The sequence below is a fragment of the Pecten maximus genome, chromosome 5, assembly GCF_902652985.1.
Source record: "Pecten maximus chromosome 5, xPecMax1.1, whole genome shotgun sequence".
NCBI classification, from domain to species: domain Eukaryota; kingdom Metazoa; phylum Mollusca; class Bivalvia; order Pectinida; family Pectinidae; genus Pecten; species Pecten maximus.
The window spans coordinates 28,109,778-28,124,700 of NC_047019.1; the positions used below are offsets into that span (position 1 = coordinate 28,109,778).

General features: G+C 37.1%; 1 protein-coding gene across 1 annotated transcript in view; it reads left to right on the forward strand.

The window, feature by feature from the left end:
• LOC117327723 (centromere-associated protein E-like) overlaps positions 1–14,923 on the forward strand; it is a 45,553-nt gene that overhangs the window by 14,049 nt on the left and 16,581 nt on the right. The window contains exon 10 of the mRNA XM_033884850.1: positions 476–1,939. Coding sequence (XP_033740741.1) covers positions 476–1,939 — 1,464 coding nt within the window. The remainder of the gene's footprint in view (positions 1–475; positions 1,940–14,923) is intronic.

A 14,923-nucleotide genomic window follows, 5' to 3' on the forward strand; every position in this document is an offset into this window, starting at 1 on the left:
TATAAGTTCACATTCGGTAGGGAACTGTAATTTGCCAAATTGTCATGTTATCACTAAATAAATTGCTATTCACCATATCTAGTTATTTTTAAAAACTTTCCATGCCAGGGTAAAAGTAGTTTCATGTTCAATTAACATTTACTTTTATAAACCATGTTTTTATATTGTTGAAGATATTTTTGGTTGGTTTTCTCATGACTCCAACATCAATGAAGTTAGTTTACATATAGATTCAACATTTTTTTTTTCCATTCATGTATTGTCATTACTAGTCTATTGGCAAATTGTATTTTAAACCTTAGACACACTACAAGTAAATATAGATGAAAATGGTATCTAAGAAAGAGATAAGGCTGCAATTGAAGTACTGAGTTTGTATGAAACATTAACAATTTATAAATTATATCTTTGGACTGTGTCCAATCTGTCTATGTTTGAATTTATTAATTTAGAATAATTATGTTCATTTTTTTAGGAAGAAGCAGAAACACAGCTACAACGCCTGCAACAGGAGGCTGTCATTGTTGAGCAGCAACAGCAATCAGTCAAAGAAAATCTGCAACAGTCCATGGGCGATGCTGGATCATTGAAACTCACAGTAGCCTCACTGACAGCTGACCTGGATGCTAGAACGGAACAGGTGCAAACACTTGAGCAGCAAGTTGCTGCAATAGACTCCATGGCCCAGGAATATTCTACCAAGTTGGAAGCGGAAGTGAATTCCAATAAGGAGATAAGAAGCCAGTTAGAGGACAGTATAGAAAAGCTCCATAGTGAATTGACAGATCTTAAAATTTCTGCTGCTGAAAAGGATGAAAAGATAAGTGATTTAGATTCTCAAATATCAAAACAGTCGCAAATGTTAGAGGAAAAGTCTGAAGAATTTTCTGAACAATTGAATCATGAAAATGAAATACGTGCTCAATTAGAATCAGATTTAGAAGAAAAACAAAGGATTTTAGTGGAGAGGAGTCAGTCGTTTTCAAATGAATTAGAAAATCTTTCATCCAAACTTTGTCAAAAAGAAGCTGCATGTCAGCATATTGAATCTGAAGCCAACAATCTCAGAGAGACAATTCGTAATGGAGAAAGTGAGAAAGACAAATTGCAAGAGCAGTTGTCAAACTTAACTAGTGAAATTGAGATTTTGAAAAATGGTCTTTCAGAAAGTGATGAAAAGTGTGAATCTTTGAAAAAAGATGTAGAAACTCTTAAAGGAGATTTACTTCATGCTACGACTTCTGTGGCAGAGTTTACTAGTCGAAATGCTTCTCTAGAACGTAGTTTAGAAGAATCTGTGATTGTATGTCAAGAAAAGGATAGGACACTACAACTTCTGACTTCCAATGTGGAGGATAGTAAAAGTGAATTACAAAACCTCAATCAGCAGAAAGAGGAACGGATGCAAAGTCTTCTGGAAGAAATTTCCCATGCTGAAACTCGGATACGAGAAAGTACATTGGAGCTGAATTCTGTGAAATCTGAATTAGAAACAAGGAATTCATTATCAAGTGAAAACGAAAGTGTGTTAGAAAAATATAAAGAAAGAACTAAGGAACTGGAGGAGAGTCTAGCTTCTGTTTCTGGTGAATATTCAAATGCTCAAAAAAGTGCTTCACAAACTATTGAAAGCTTATCACAGGACAATGATTCGCTACAACACACACTGAATCTTCATCAAGAAAGTTCCTCAAAATTAGAGGAAGAAAATGTGACTTTCGAACAAAAATTGGAACAGCTCTCAAAGGAATATACGACTCTTCAAACCAAACTGCAATCTCAAAATGACGAAATGGAAGTGCTAAGGGTTAAACTGAAGGAATCTACCAATATGTGCCATAAAACGGAGGAAGAACTGCGTACTTCAGTTGCAGAACGAGATGCATTACAGGACAAATTACAGCATATTCAACAGGAGAAGGAAGATCTGTCGAGCCAGGTTAGTCAATTAAAGCATGATTGTGATGAGAGACAGAAAGAAGTGTGTACTATATCCAGTTCTATTAAAAACTTGAACGTCCAATTAGAATCCTTACAAATTGAAAAATCTAATGACATGGCAGCATGGAATGAGCATGTGAAGTCCCTCGAAGCTGACGTAGAGTCAGCCTCATCCAAGTGTTATAGCCTTGAATGTCAGCTTGAGCATGCCAATTCTGAATTGAACAATTCACACCTGTTGCATGAATCATATGTGAAACTGCATGAAGAAAATCTGGAAAATGTCAGTCAGAAATTGAAAGAGAAAGAGTTGGCATTAAAAGAGCTGAAAACGGAGAACAAGCTATCAAATGAAAAGTTAGATGATCTTGCCCAAAAGACATCAAATGAACTGAAAGAATTGTCGGAAAAGTTGAAAATATCAGAACAAACTATTTCTGAGTTAGAAGGACTGCTACAGGAATCAAAAAGGTCTTGTTTAGAGAAAGATAATGAAATGTCTACAATCAACAAGAAGTTTTCAGAAGCTTCCTCTGAAATAAATGTTCTGCAATCAAAACTTGAGAGTGTAGAGACAGATAATGACTCTCTAAGGATGAGTGTGAATGCTTTAAATCATTCATCATTAGAAAAGGATAGTGATATAGCGACAAGGGATGATAGAATTGCGACACTGGAAAATACAGTAAAAAATATGGAACAACTGAGATCTACAAATGATGAAAAAGTTGATGCTTTGCACGAGAAGAGAGACCAGCTAGAAAAGGAGATAAATGTTTCAAATAAAAAACAAGTTGAAAGTGCCAAAATGATAGAAGATATGGGTGTTCTCCTGAAGGAACGGTCTAAAGCAATAGATGATATTTTGGTCTGTGTTAGAGGAAAGACTCAAAACCTTGGCATTCAAAACTGCAATGTGCCGCCCCAGGATTCTGATGTAGAAACACAAAAAGAATTTATCATGGATATTGTGACTTCATTTGGTGAGGAAATCCGTCAGTTAAGAACTTCAGAAGATGATCTAATGTCACGTGGTATAGAAAAAGACAATCAGATATTAATACTAGCAAGTCAAGTTGAACAGTCTGTCCACAATCTTCAGTCTACTGATTCCAAATTTGCAGCTCTGCAAAAGGATGCATTTGAAAAGGAAAAGACTATCCAGGATCTAGAGAATAATGTTGGTCGGCTAAGTGAAACTATTCTCAGAATGGAGAAAACAGTAGAAGAACAGCATTTAGATGGAGAGCAAAAGAACCAGGAGTTAAACAATCAGTTAAAAGCTAAGACTGATGAAAAACTTGCAATGGAACAGCACTTGTCTAATCAAATTCAAAATCTTCAGACGGAAAAAGAAAACATTGCCAAGGAAATGACTGAACAAATCCATGCTTTAACATTGCAGAAGGATGAGATGTTTGAATCTTTCTCTGAGAAGATGTCTACTTTGGAGGAAGGAAAGAAGGAAATGACAGCTCAGTTTTCTGACAAGATCCAAGCTTTGATGACTGAAAAGGAGAAATATTTTGTTGAAGTGGAAAAAAGAACAAGAGAGAAAGAAATCGTGAAATCAAATTTGGACAAATTAAAACAGGACAAAGACGAGATTTTAGCACTGAACACAGAACATAGAAATCAGTTATCTGTTGAATTAGAAGAACTGAAATTAGAAAAGGCAAACACGGTCAAGTCTTTGAAGGAGGAAATAGAAATTCTAGAAAAGCAACTTGAGAAAACACAATCAGAATGTGATGCACAGATACAAACTTTCAAACAAGAAAAAGAGGAGCACACTGCTCTCCTTAAAAGAGATCTGAAGCAAGAAAATGAACAGACTTTGAGGCAGCAACAGGATGATCATTTTCGGGAAAAAGAATGTGTTATCGAGAAGTTCTCGGATCAGATTGCATGTCTTACAAAGGAAAAGGAAACATTTGCACAGACCAGTGAAGAGCTACAAACGGCGATAGCTTCCCAAGAGCAAACAATACAGTCTCTGAAAGATCACATCCAAACTTTGATGACCTCAGCTGAAGAAACTGCCGAGTATTCTAGAACTTTAGCACAAGAAACAGCAAACGAAATGGACAAGCTCAGTAATCAATTGCATCAAATATTGAAGGAGAAGGAATTGGTTGAAGAGAAGCTTTCAGTTAATGAAAGACTGAATGAAGAAAAGATGATCCAAAATGCCAATGAAATCAAGCACCTTAGAGAGGAAAGCCAGTCTTCAGAGCAATGTTTGAATGATGAAATTCAGCGCATGACTGATATTGTAGAAGAACTGGAGACTAAGTTGCAGGTCTTACAAAAAGAACTGACAGATAAAAAAGAATGTAATCAAAAGGCATTGGAGAATTTTGAAAAATTAAAAACAGAAAAAGAAGACCTCATTAAGTCATTGAAAGAGGAGAAGGAGCAGCTTGAAATTCGTTTCAGAGACACCTTATCCGATCAGGAGAAAAGTACAAAAAGACATCTGGCAGAGTGTGAGGACTTGAGGAGGGAAAATGAAGAAATGATGAATAACCTCCGGGAGAATATTTCAAGACTTGAACGTGAGAAAAACAACCTTTCAGTTCAGATGACGGATAAAATGCAAATGTACGAATCCGAGAGAGAGAAAAGCATTCAGCACTATACATCGGAGATGGAAGAAAAGGAGAAAGAAGTAGAAACAGTTGTTGAGAGACTGACAGAAAATATACGTATATTGGAAGAGGGAAAAGAACATCAATCTCTTGAGAACAAAAACACAGTTGACCAGATGAGTATAGAATATGAATCTTTACGGACGGAGAAGGAAAAAGTCATTGTGTCTCTTGAAGAGAAAATAAAACACTCTGAGATTGAGAAAGAGGAAATGGTACTTGAATCAGCGGCAACACTGAAAGCTAGAGATGAAACCGTGATAACACTCAAGGAAAGTCTGGTCACACTTGAGAAGGAGGAAGAAAGGAGAATACAAATGCTAAATGAGGAAAGAGACCGCATTCATAACAATTTAAGTACCGAGTTGGATATGCTCAGGAACGAAGGAGATCAACTTAATCAAGACTGGAAAGAAAAATTTGAAAATCTAGAACACGAAAAGGAAGAACTTTCTGAACATTTAGAAAGAAAAATGAAAGCAATGTCGGAGGAAAAAGAGGAGATGGCAAACAACTTCCGTGAAACAATTCTCTTGCTAAAAGGGGAAAAAGAAGATCTTGTATTGCAAATATCAAGACAAGCGGAAGCTTCAGAAAATGAAAGGGACAACACAGCACGACTGCTTTGTGAAATTGAAGATATCAAACTAAGCATGGAGAAAACAGCATTATCAATGAAAAATGAAATTTTAGGTAATGAGTCAGTCATTCAAAAACTGCAAGAAAACATTGAGTTGATGGAGCAGGAAAAACAGGAATTGATGCGGTCATCATCTGAACAGCTGCAGTCAATTTCTAACGAAAAAGAGAAAGAGATAAAGGAGTTGAAAACATCACTTGCATCTGAAATAAATAGTGGAATGGAAGTGGCAGAGAGTTTGTCATTGGAGATAATGAAATCCACAGAATTGGAGGAAAAACTACAAATACAACATGAAAGGAATAATGAAGTGACAACTGAAGTCAACGCTTTGAAAGAGAAATTAAAATCATTGGAGTTGAACAAGTGTATGCTTGAAGAGAATCACTCAGAAGACGAGAAAATAATAACAAAGTTGAAGGAAAGAGAAGTTCAGCTTATAGGAGATATTGAATCATACCAGTGCAAGTTGATTGAAGTTGAATCAGAGTTGGCGTCATCGCGGGAACATCTACAAGACAACTTGGAAAAAGCTCTAAGCAAGCTAGATGCAACAGTTTCCGCCTTATCACAGTCTCAGTCGGAATGTGAAGAGTTGAAAAAAACTGTTGACACTTTAAAGTCAGATTTAGACAAGACCAAATGCCTGCTTGAAAAAGTTGAGAAAACGAGTTACGATGTTTCAGAGGAAAAAGATAGACTGCTTCTTCAAGTCGACGGATTGATGAAAACTGCAAAAACTAATTCTGAAGAGAGGCAGATTCTGTCTCAAAATTTGGAAAATGCGTCTGCTAATTTGACCGAAATGAGGAAAGAAAAAGACAAAGTTTCTCAAAATTTGCAACACACAACTGAACTAGTGAATGATTTGTGCCAAGAAAAGGAACGCCTGTCTCAAAACTGTGCAGCATTAAAAGATGACAACCTCAATTTGTCTAAAAAAATAAAAGAATTACTAACGAAGTTGACTGAAGACGAAGAAATTGCAAAGAAGAACATTATTTCCTTAACTTGTGAAAACACTTCACTGCGGTCAAAAATTCAGGAATCAAATACCGTATTATCACACGAGTCGCTTGAGAGAAAGAATTTAGAAACTAAACTAGAAAAAGTTAATCTTGAAAAAGATGTCTCGGTGTCTAAAATGGAACAGGAGGTAAATGGATTACAGCAGAAACTAGCTGCTTCTGATGAGAAATCAATTAAGCTTGAAAAATCTCTTGACGCTCTACAGATAGAGCTGAATAACCTTACTGCGTCTCACAATATGCTGAAAACAGAGTTTCAGCAAGTCACAGAGCAATACATGCAAGCAGAGACAGCCTGTCTTAAGGCAAAGCATGAACATGAGGAGGCAATTCATCAGAATGACGCTACAATGTTGGAAATGCAGAGGATCTCTGAAGAATTTAGACTGACAAAGGAAGAGAACTGTGAACTTCAAAAAGAACTTGAGAAGGTAAATGCTGACAATATCACTGCTTCAGAAGATTTGGAAATTTCGAACAATGAACTTACTGATAAAAAGTCAACAATTTCCTTACTGGAAAAAAAATTGGCTGATATGGAATTGTTGAAAACAGAAAAAGAGGATCTCTCACAGATGGTTCAGAAGAAAGTAGTTGAGTTGAAGACAATGAGTGATGCAAAAGAGGAGCTTGCTGAAGCGTTGGAAAAAATGGGAATGCGTCTTCAAAAAAAGAGGAAAAAATTGGAGGATGTTACCACTTCTCTAGGGAAAGAAAAGGAGGACCTCCTAGTTAGTCTAGAAACTGCCGAAAAAGACCAGAAGAATTTAGCTTGTAGATTGGAAGATGCTCAAAAAGATCTTGAATGCATTACTGAAGACAAGCAATCTTTGGCAGGAACACTGAAAAATGTAAACTGTGAACTTGTAAGCATATCAGAAAAGCTTGCAAAAGCAGAAACACTTTTGGATGGAGCAAACAAAGAAAAAGACGAACTTATCAGTGAATTGAGCAATGCCAAAACAGAAAAGGAAAACTATGTCGGACAGCTTGACAAACAAAATGACCTGTCCGAAAGCATGGAAAAGGAAAAAACTAAAATTACAGAGGACCTCAATAAAGTAGAACAAGAGTTGAGAACAACAATTCAATCATTAGAGCATGCAAACTCTGAACTTCAGGATCAGGAACGTTTGGTGCAACATAAGGAAGACCTAATAGAAAACATCAAGAAGGATTTACACAGTTCAACGGAAGAGGTAACACTTCTACATCAACAATTAGTTGAAGTTAATGCCGACACAGATCGATTGAAGCAAGCCTGTATCGAAAAACAAGAACAGATACATTCTCTCAGCAGTGTTCAAGAAGGTTTGAAGGAAGCAAACACAGTATTATTGAAAGATGCAGAGGAAAGTAGTAAACTTATTAAAGCATTGGAGGAAGCCAGAGATGAGCTAAACTTGACAACAGATAAATTGCAAGCTGATATTGCATCACTTACTGACAAATATCATCAAATGGAGCAGGAGCTTAACGAACAGCGAAATGAGAAAGATGAGTTGACGCTGGAATTGAAAGAAGCCAATGATGAGAAAAAGTCCTTAATGGACTTGTTGCAGAATAAAGAAGACATCAACGCAAAGTTAGAGGAGGATGTTTCAACTATATCACATGAATTGACAAAACTTCAAACTGCACTGTCCAATTTACAAAAAGAGAAGGAACGTTTATTGAAGGAGAAAGAAGAAAGTGCTGATGTTTTAAGGCAAAGGTTAGAAAGCTGCGAAGAGTATGAACAAAAGATTCTTGATCTGGAATCGGAACAAGTAACACTTTCATGTACTCATAACAATTTGAATATTGAGTTAGCAAATGTGAAAACACAATTATGCCAGATGACAAAAGACAAAGAGGAAGTAGTGGAAACTCTACAACAGTCGATAGAAAGTTGTGATAAGGCCAATGAAAAGTTATGGCAGGCACAAAAGACTATGCAACAGAACCAAGACCAAATAATCCAGCTGGAAAATTTAGCGTCCGAGAAACAGAAGGAAATTACTATGATGAAGGAAAATGAAATTAAGACATCAAGTCGTATATCTCGGCTAACAGAACAGATGGATATGCTACTAGAACAAATTGAGCAAGATGAAAAGGACATTCATTCCGAAAAAGTTTTTGCCAAGAAAGTTGTTCAGGAAACAATATATCAAGCAAGAGTTCACCGCGAGGAAAAACAAAACCTTCTAACCATGCACGAGTCGAAGGAACAGTCTTTGAAGCAAGAGCTAGTTGATAAATCAAATAAGATATCAGCACTGTTGTCAGAAGTAGAAAATATCAAGGATTCCAAACATGAAACTGATACTAATATTATACATCTTCAGACGGAAAACGGCCAACTGTCAGAGAAAATTTCAGACATTCAAGCCCATATCACAGCAGTAAAAGAAGAACTGAGGAATTCTTCAATATTGCTTGAAGATTCTCTACAGCAAAGGAGTTCTATTGAGAGGGAAAAAGAAGAATTATCTCGACAACAAACAGCGATGGAAGTTCAATTCACAAATCTTGAAAGGGAATCCTCTGATCAAATAAAATCACTACAGAAGGAAATTCTTGAATTGTCGGAGCAATTAGCAGCACACAAAACTGAAATGACAACATTAGAATTGGAAAATAAGGACTCGGAGTCGGCCCAAAGGGATCTTTTCCAACAACTAAATGTTCTCCAGGAAAATCTTCTTCAGGAACAATCAAATATGGTGTCAATAAGGAAGAAAAATGATGATCTCAGTATTCAGGTTAGCAAACTGGAAGACGCTCAAACTGATCAACTAGCACAAATCAGTATCCTGACATCTCATTGTGAGGTCTTGGATTCTGCTGTGTCTGAGGAAAAGAAATCTTTCAAGAATCAACTGAGAGAAAGAGAAAGACAGATAACTGATGCTGGCACATCCTACAATCGGATGAAGACAAACTTAGAGGAAACTGAACAACAAGTACTTGAATGTAAAAATGTTCTTACTGCAATGGAGACGGAAAACAGGGAGCTGAAAGCATTACTTGGAGAAAGTAGAGATGAAAAGAGCTCTGTTGAGAGTGAGAGAGATACATTGTCACAGCAATTGGCAGCTGTTCAAAGTCAAGTTCTAGCACTTGAAGCTGAACAGAGGAACTCTACGAGTATGCTTGAAGATTCATTCAATCTTAAATGTTCAATTGAGGATGAGAGAACAAAGGTATCTGAAGAGCTAGCTGCCTCTCGACTTCAATTCACCAAGCTGGAAACGGAATCCTCTGCGCAAATAAAGACACTCCAAGAGGAAACATATAGATTGTCTGAACAACTTGCTTCATTCCATACTAATATTGCAACACTGGAATCAGAAAAGAGGAATTCTGAATTGGCCCAAGAGGATCTTTCCCAACAACTAAAATGTCTGCACGAAGATCTTGTTCAGGAGCAATCTGATATGGTATTGTTGAGGAGAGAAAAAGACGAACTTATTGTTGAGATTACAAAGCTAAAGGATGTTCAGACTGATCAGCAAACACAAATCGGTATTCTAGCATCTCGATGTGAGGACCTGGATTCTTCTATGTATGAGGAAAAGAAATCTTTCAAGAATCAACTGAGGGAAAGAGAAAGACAGATAACTGATGCTGGCACATCCTACAATCGGATGAAGACAAACTTAGAGGAAACTGAACAACAAGTACTTGAATGTAAAAATGTTCTTACTGCAATGGAGACTGAGAACAAGGAGCTGAAAGCATTACTTGGAGACAGTAAAGATGAGAAGAGCTCTGTTGTGAGCGAGAGAGATACATTGTCACAGCAATTGGCAGCTGTTCAAAGTCAAGTTCTAGCACTTAAAGCTGAACAGAGGAACTCTACGAGTATGCTTGAAGATTCATTCAATCTAAAATGTTCACTTGAGGATGAGAAAACACAGGTATCTGAAGAGCTAGCTGCCTCTCGACTTCACTTCACAAAGCTGGAAATGGAATCCTCTGTGCAAATAAAGACACTCCAGGAGGAAACATGTAGATTGTCTGAACAACTTGCTTCATTCAATACTAATATTGCAACACTGGAATCAGAAAAGAGGAATTCTGAATTGGTCCAAGAGGATCTTTCCCAACAACTAAAATGTCTGCACGAAGATCTTGTTCAGGAGCAATCTGGCATGGTATTGTTGAGGAGAGAAAAAGACGAACTTATTGTTGAGATTACAAAACTAAAGGAAGTTCGGACTGATCAGCAAACACAAATCGGTATTCTAGCATCTCGATGTGAGGACCTGGATTCTTCTATGTATGAGGAAAAGAAATCTTTCAAGAATCAACTGAGGGAAAGAGAAAGGCAGATAACTGATGTTGGCACATCCTACAATCGGATGAAGACAAACTTAGAGGAAACTGAACAACAAGTTCTTGAATGTAAAAATGTTCTTACTGCAATGGAGACTGAGAACAAGGAGCTAAAAGCATTACTTGGAGACAGTAAAGATGAGAAGAGCTCTGTTGAGAGTGAGAGAGATACATTGTCACAGCAATTGGCAGCTGTTCAAAGTCAAGTTCTAGCACTTGAAGCTGAACAGAGGAACTCTACGAGTATGCTTGAAGATTCATTCAATCTAAAATGTTCACTTGAGGATGAGAAAACACAGGTATCTGAAGAGCTAACTGCCTCTCGACTTCAATTCACAAAGCTGGAAATGGAATCCTCTGCGCAAATAAAGACACTCCAAGAGGAAACATATAGATTGTCTGAACAACTTGCTTCATTCCATACTAATATTGCAACACTGGAATCAGAAAAGAGGAATTCTGAATTGGCCCAAGAGGATCTTTCCCAACAACTAAAATGTCTGCACGAAGATCTTGTTCAGGAGCAATCTGATATGGTATTGTTGAGGAGAGAAAAAGACGAACTTATTGTTGAGATTACAAAGCTAAAGGATGTTCAGACTGATCAGCAAACACAAATCGGTATTCTAGCATCTCGATGTGAGGACCTGGATTCTTCTATGTATGAGGAAAAGAAATCTTTCAAGAATCAACTGAGAGAAAGAGAAAGACAGATAACTGATGCTGGCACATCCTACAATCGGATGAAGACAAACTTAGAGGAAACTGAACAACAAGTACTTGAATGTAAAAATGTTCTTACTGCAATGGAGACGGAAAACAGGGAGCTGAAAGCATTACTTGGAGAAAGTAGAGATGAAAAGAGCTCTGTTGAGAGTGAGAGAGATACATTGTCACAGCAATTGGCAGCTGTTCAAAGTCAAGTTCTAGCACTTGAAGCTGAACAGAGGAACTCTACGAGTATGCTTGAAGATTCATTCAATCTTAAATGTTCAATTGAGGATGAGAGAACAAAGGTATCTGAAGAGCTAGCTGCCTCTCGACTTCAATTCACCAAGCTGGAAACGGAATCCTCTGCGCAAATAAAGACACTCCAGAGGAAACATATAGATTGTCTGAACAACTTGCTTCATTCCATACTAATATTGCAACACTGGAATCAGAAAAGAGGAATTCTGAATTGGCCCAAGAGGATCTTTCCCAACAACTAAAATGTCTGCACGAAGATCTTGTTCAGGAGCAATCTGATATGGTATTGTTGAGGAGAGAAAAGGACGAACTTATTGTTGAGATTACAAAACTAAAGGATTTTCAGACTGATCAGCAAACACAAATCGGTATTCTAGCATCTCGATGTGAGGACCTGGATTCTTCTATGTATGAGGAAAAGAAATCTTTCAAGAATCAACTGAGGGAAAGAGAAAGACAGATAACTGATGTTGGCTCATCCTACAATCGGATGAAGACAAACTTAGAGGAAACTGAACAACAAGTTCTTGAATGTAAAAATGTTCTTACTGCAATGGAGACTGAGAACAAGGAGCTGAAAGCATTACTTGGAGACAGTAAAGATGAGAAGAGCTCTGTTGAGAGTGAGAGAGATACATTGTCACAGCAATTGGCAGCTGTTCAAAGTCAAGTTCTAGCACTTGAAGCTGAACAGAGGAACTCTACGAGTATGCTTGAAGATTCATTCAATCTAAAATGTTCACTTGAGGATGAGAAAACACAGGTATCTGAAGAGCTAGCTGCCTCTCGACTTCAATTCACAAAGCTGGAAATGGAATCCTCTGCAAAAATAAAGACACTCCAAGAGGAAACATATAGATTGTCTGAACAACTTGCTTCATTCCATACTAAAATTGCAACACTGGAATCAGAAAAAGGGAATTCTGAATTGGTTCAAGAGGATCTTTCCCAACAACTAAAATGTCTGCACGAAGATCTTGTTCAGGAGCAATCTGATATGGTATTGTTGAGGAGAGAAAAAGACGAACTTATTGTTGAGATTACAAAACTAAAGGAAGTTCGGACTGATCAGCAAACACAAATCGGTATTCTAGCATCTCGATGTGAGGACCTGGATTCTTCTATGTATGAGGAAAAGAAATCTTTCAAGAATCAACTGAGGGAAAGAGAAAGACAGATAACTGATGCTGGCACATCCTACAATCGGATGAAGACAAACTTAGAGGAAACTGAACAACAAGTTCTTGAATGTAAAAATGTTCTTACTGCAATGGAGACTGAGAACAAGGAGCTGAAAGCATTACTTGGAGACAGTAAAGATGAGAAGAGCTCTGTTGAGAGTGAGAGAGATACATTGTCACAGCAATTGGCAGCTGTTCAAAGTCAAGTTCTAGCACTTGAAGCTGAACAGAGGAACTCTACGAGTATGCTTGAAGATTCATTCAATCTAAAATGTTCACTTGAGGATGAGAAAACAAAGGTATCTGAAGAGCTAGCTGCCTCTCGACTTCAATTCACAAAGCTGGAAATGGAATCCTCTGCAAAAATAAAGACACTCCAAGAGGAAACATATAGATTGTCTGAACAACTTGCTTCATTCCATACTAATATTGCAACACTGGAATCAGAAAAGAGGAATTCTGAATTGGTCCAAGAGGATCTTTCCCTACAACTGAATTCCCTCAAGGAAAATCTTCTTCAGGAACAATCGAATGCGATGTTAGCGAGGAGAGACAATGAAGAACTTTGCGTGGAGATCAGCAAATTAAAAGAGGTTCAAGCTGATCATCTAGCTCAAATAAGCATTCTAGCATGTCATTGTAAGGACATAGATTCTTCTATGTATGAGGAAAGACAAATTTTCAAGAATCAACTGATGGAAAAAGAAAGGCAGATTACTGATAAAGTTGCTTCATACAATCTGATGAAGACGAAATCAGAGGAAACTGAACAACAGCTTTATGAACGTAGGAAAGATCTTAATGAAATGGAGACAGAAAATGGACAGTTGAAATTGTTGCTTGAAGAGAACAGAAATATGATACACTGTGTTGAAAGAGAAAGAGATGGATTATCTCAGGAACTAGCAATAATTAAAAATGAAATTTTAGCTTTGAAAGCTGAACAGAGAAACACTACAAATTTGCTTGAGGATTCATTTACTCAAAAGTCTTCAATTGAAGATGAAAAATTGAAGGTCTCCGAAGATTTAGCTGCATTGCAAGTTCAATTCACAAACTTAGAAAGGGGATCTGCTGATCAAATAAAGTCACTACAGGAGGAAACACTTGATTTGTCAGAGCAGCTTGCCGGTTTCAAAAGTTGGATCGCAACACTTGAATCTGGAAAGAAAAACTCTGAGTCTGCCCAAGAGGATCTTTCCCAGCAACTGAACTGTCTTCAGGACAAACTTCTACAGGAGCAATCCAATACGTTATTGACAAAGGCAGAAAATGATGAGTTGAATGTTCAAATCAACAAACTAAAAGAAATTCAGGATGATCATCTAGCTCAAATCGGTATTCTTACATCTCAGTTTGAGGATTTGGATTCTTCTTTGTATAAGGAAAGGATTTTTTTCAAAAATCAACAGATTGAAAAAGAAAGACGGATAGCTGACGTCAATGCTTCAAACAAGTTGATGATCGCAAAGTTAGAGGAAATGGAACAACAGCTTGTTAAGAAAGGAAAGAATCTAACTGCAATGGAGAAAGAAAAAAAGAAATTGGAATCATTATTTGAGGAAAACTGTTGTCATGTCAAATCTGTTGAACAAGAAAGGGATGCATTGTCACAACAATTAACAGATGTTCAGATGCATGTCACTGCACTTGAAGCTTCAAAGAGGAATAATGAAATCTTCGTTGAGGATTATAATCTTCAGCTGACTTCTGTCAAAGAAGAAAAAGATGAATTGACCCGGCAATTAGCAGATGTTCAAAAACAACTCGCATCATTGGAGACAGAAAAGAAGATTTCTGATGGTTTGGTGAAGGATTATTCTTGCCAACAGAGGTCTGCTCAGGAAGAAAACGACAGCATGGTTCAACAATTAGAAAGTGTTAAATTACAGTTACATGAACTTCCATTGGAATTGGAGAAAGCCGTTAGAGAGAAGAAAGAAACAGATGTGATGTTAGTTCAAACAGAAAGTCAATTGAATTCCCAGATAAGTGTTCTTCAAGCTGAAACATGCTCACTACAGGATCGTCATGAGGCACTTCAGAGTGTACTTAAGAAAACTGTTTCTGATAATAAATTAATGGAAAAAGATCTTGATTTGGCTAAAAATCTTGTTGCCGAAAAATACAAAAAAATCCAGGAGCTGGAAACTAATCTTGAGGAAGTAAAAGAAGATTTTCAAGGTAATT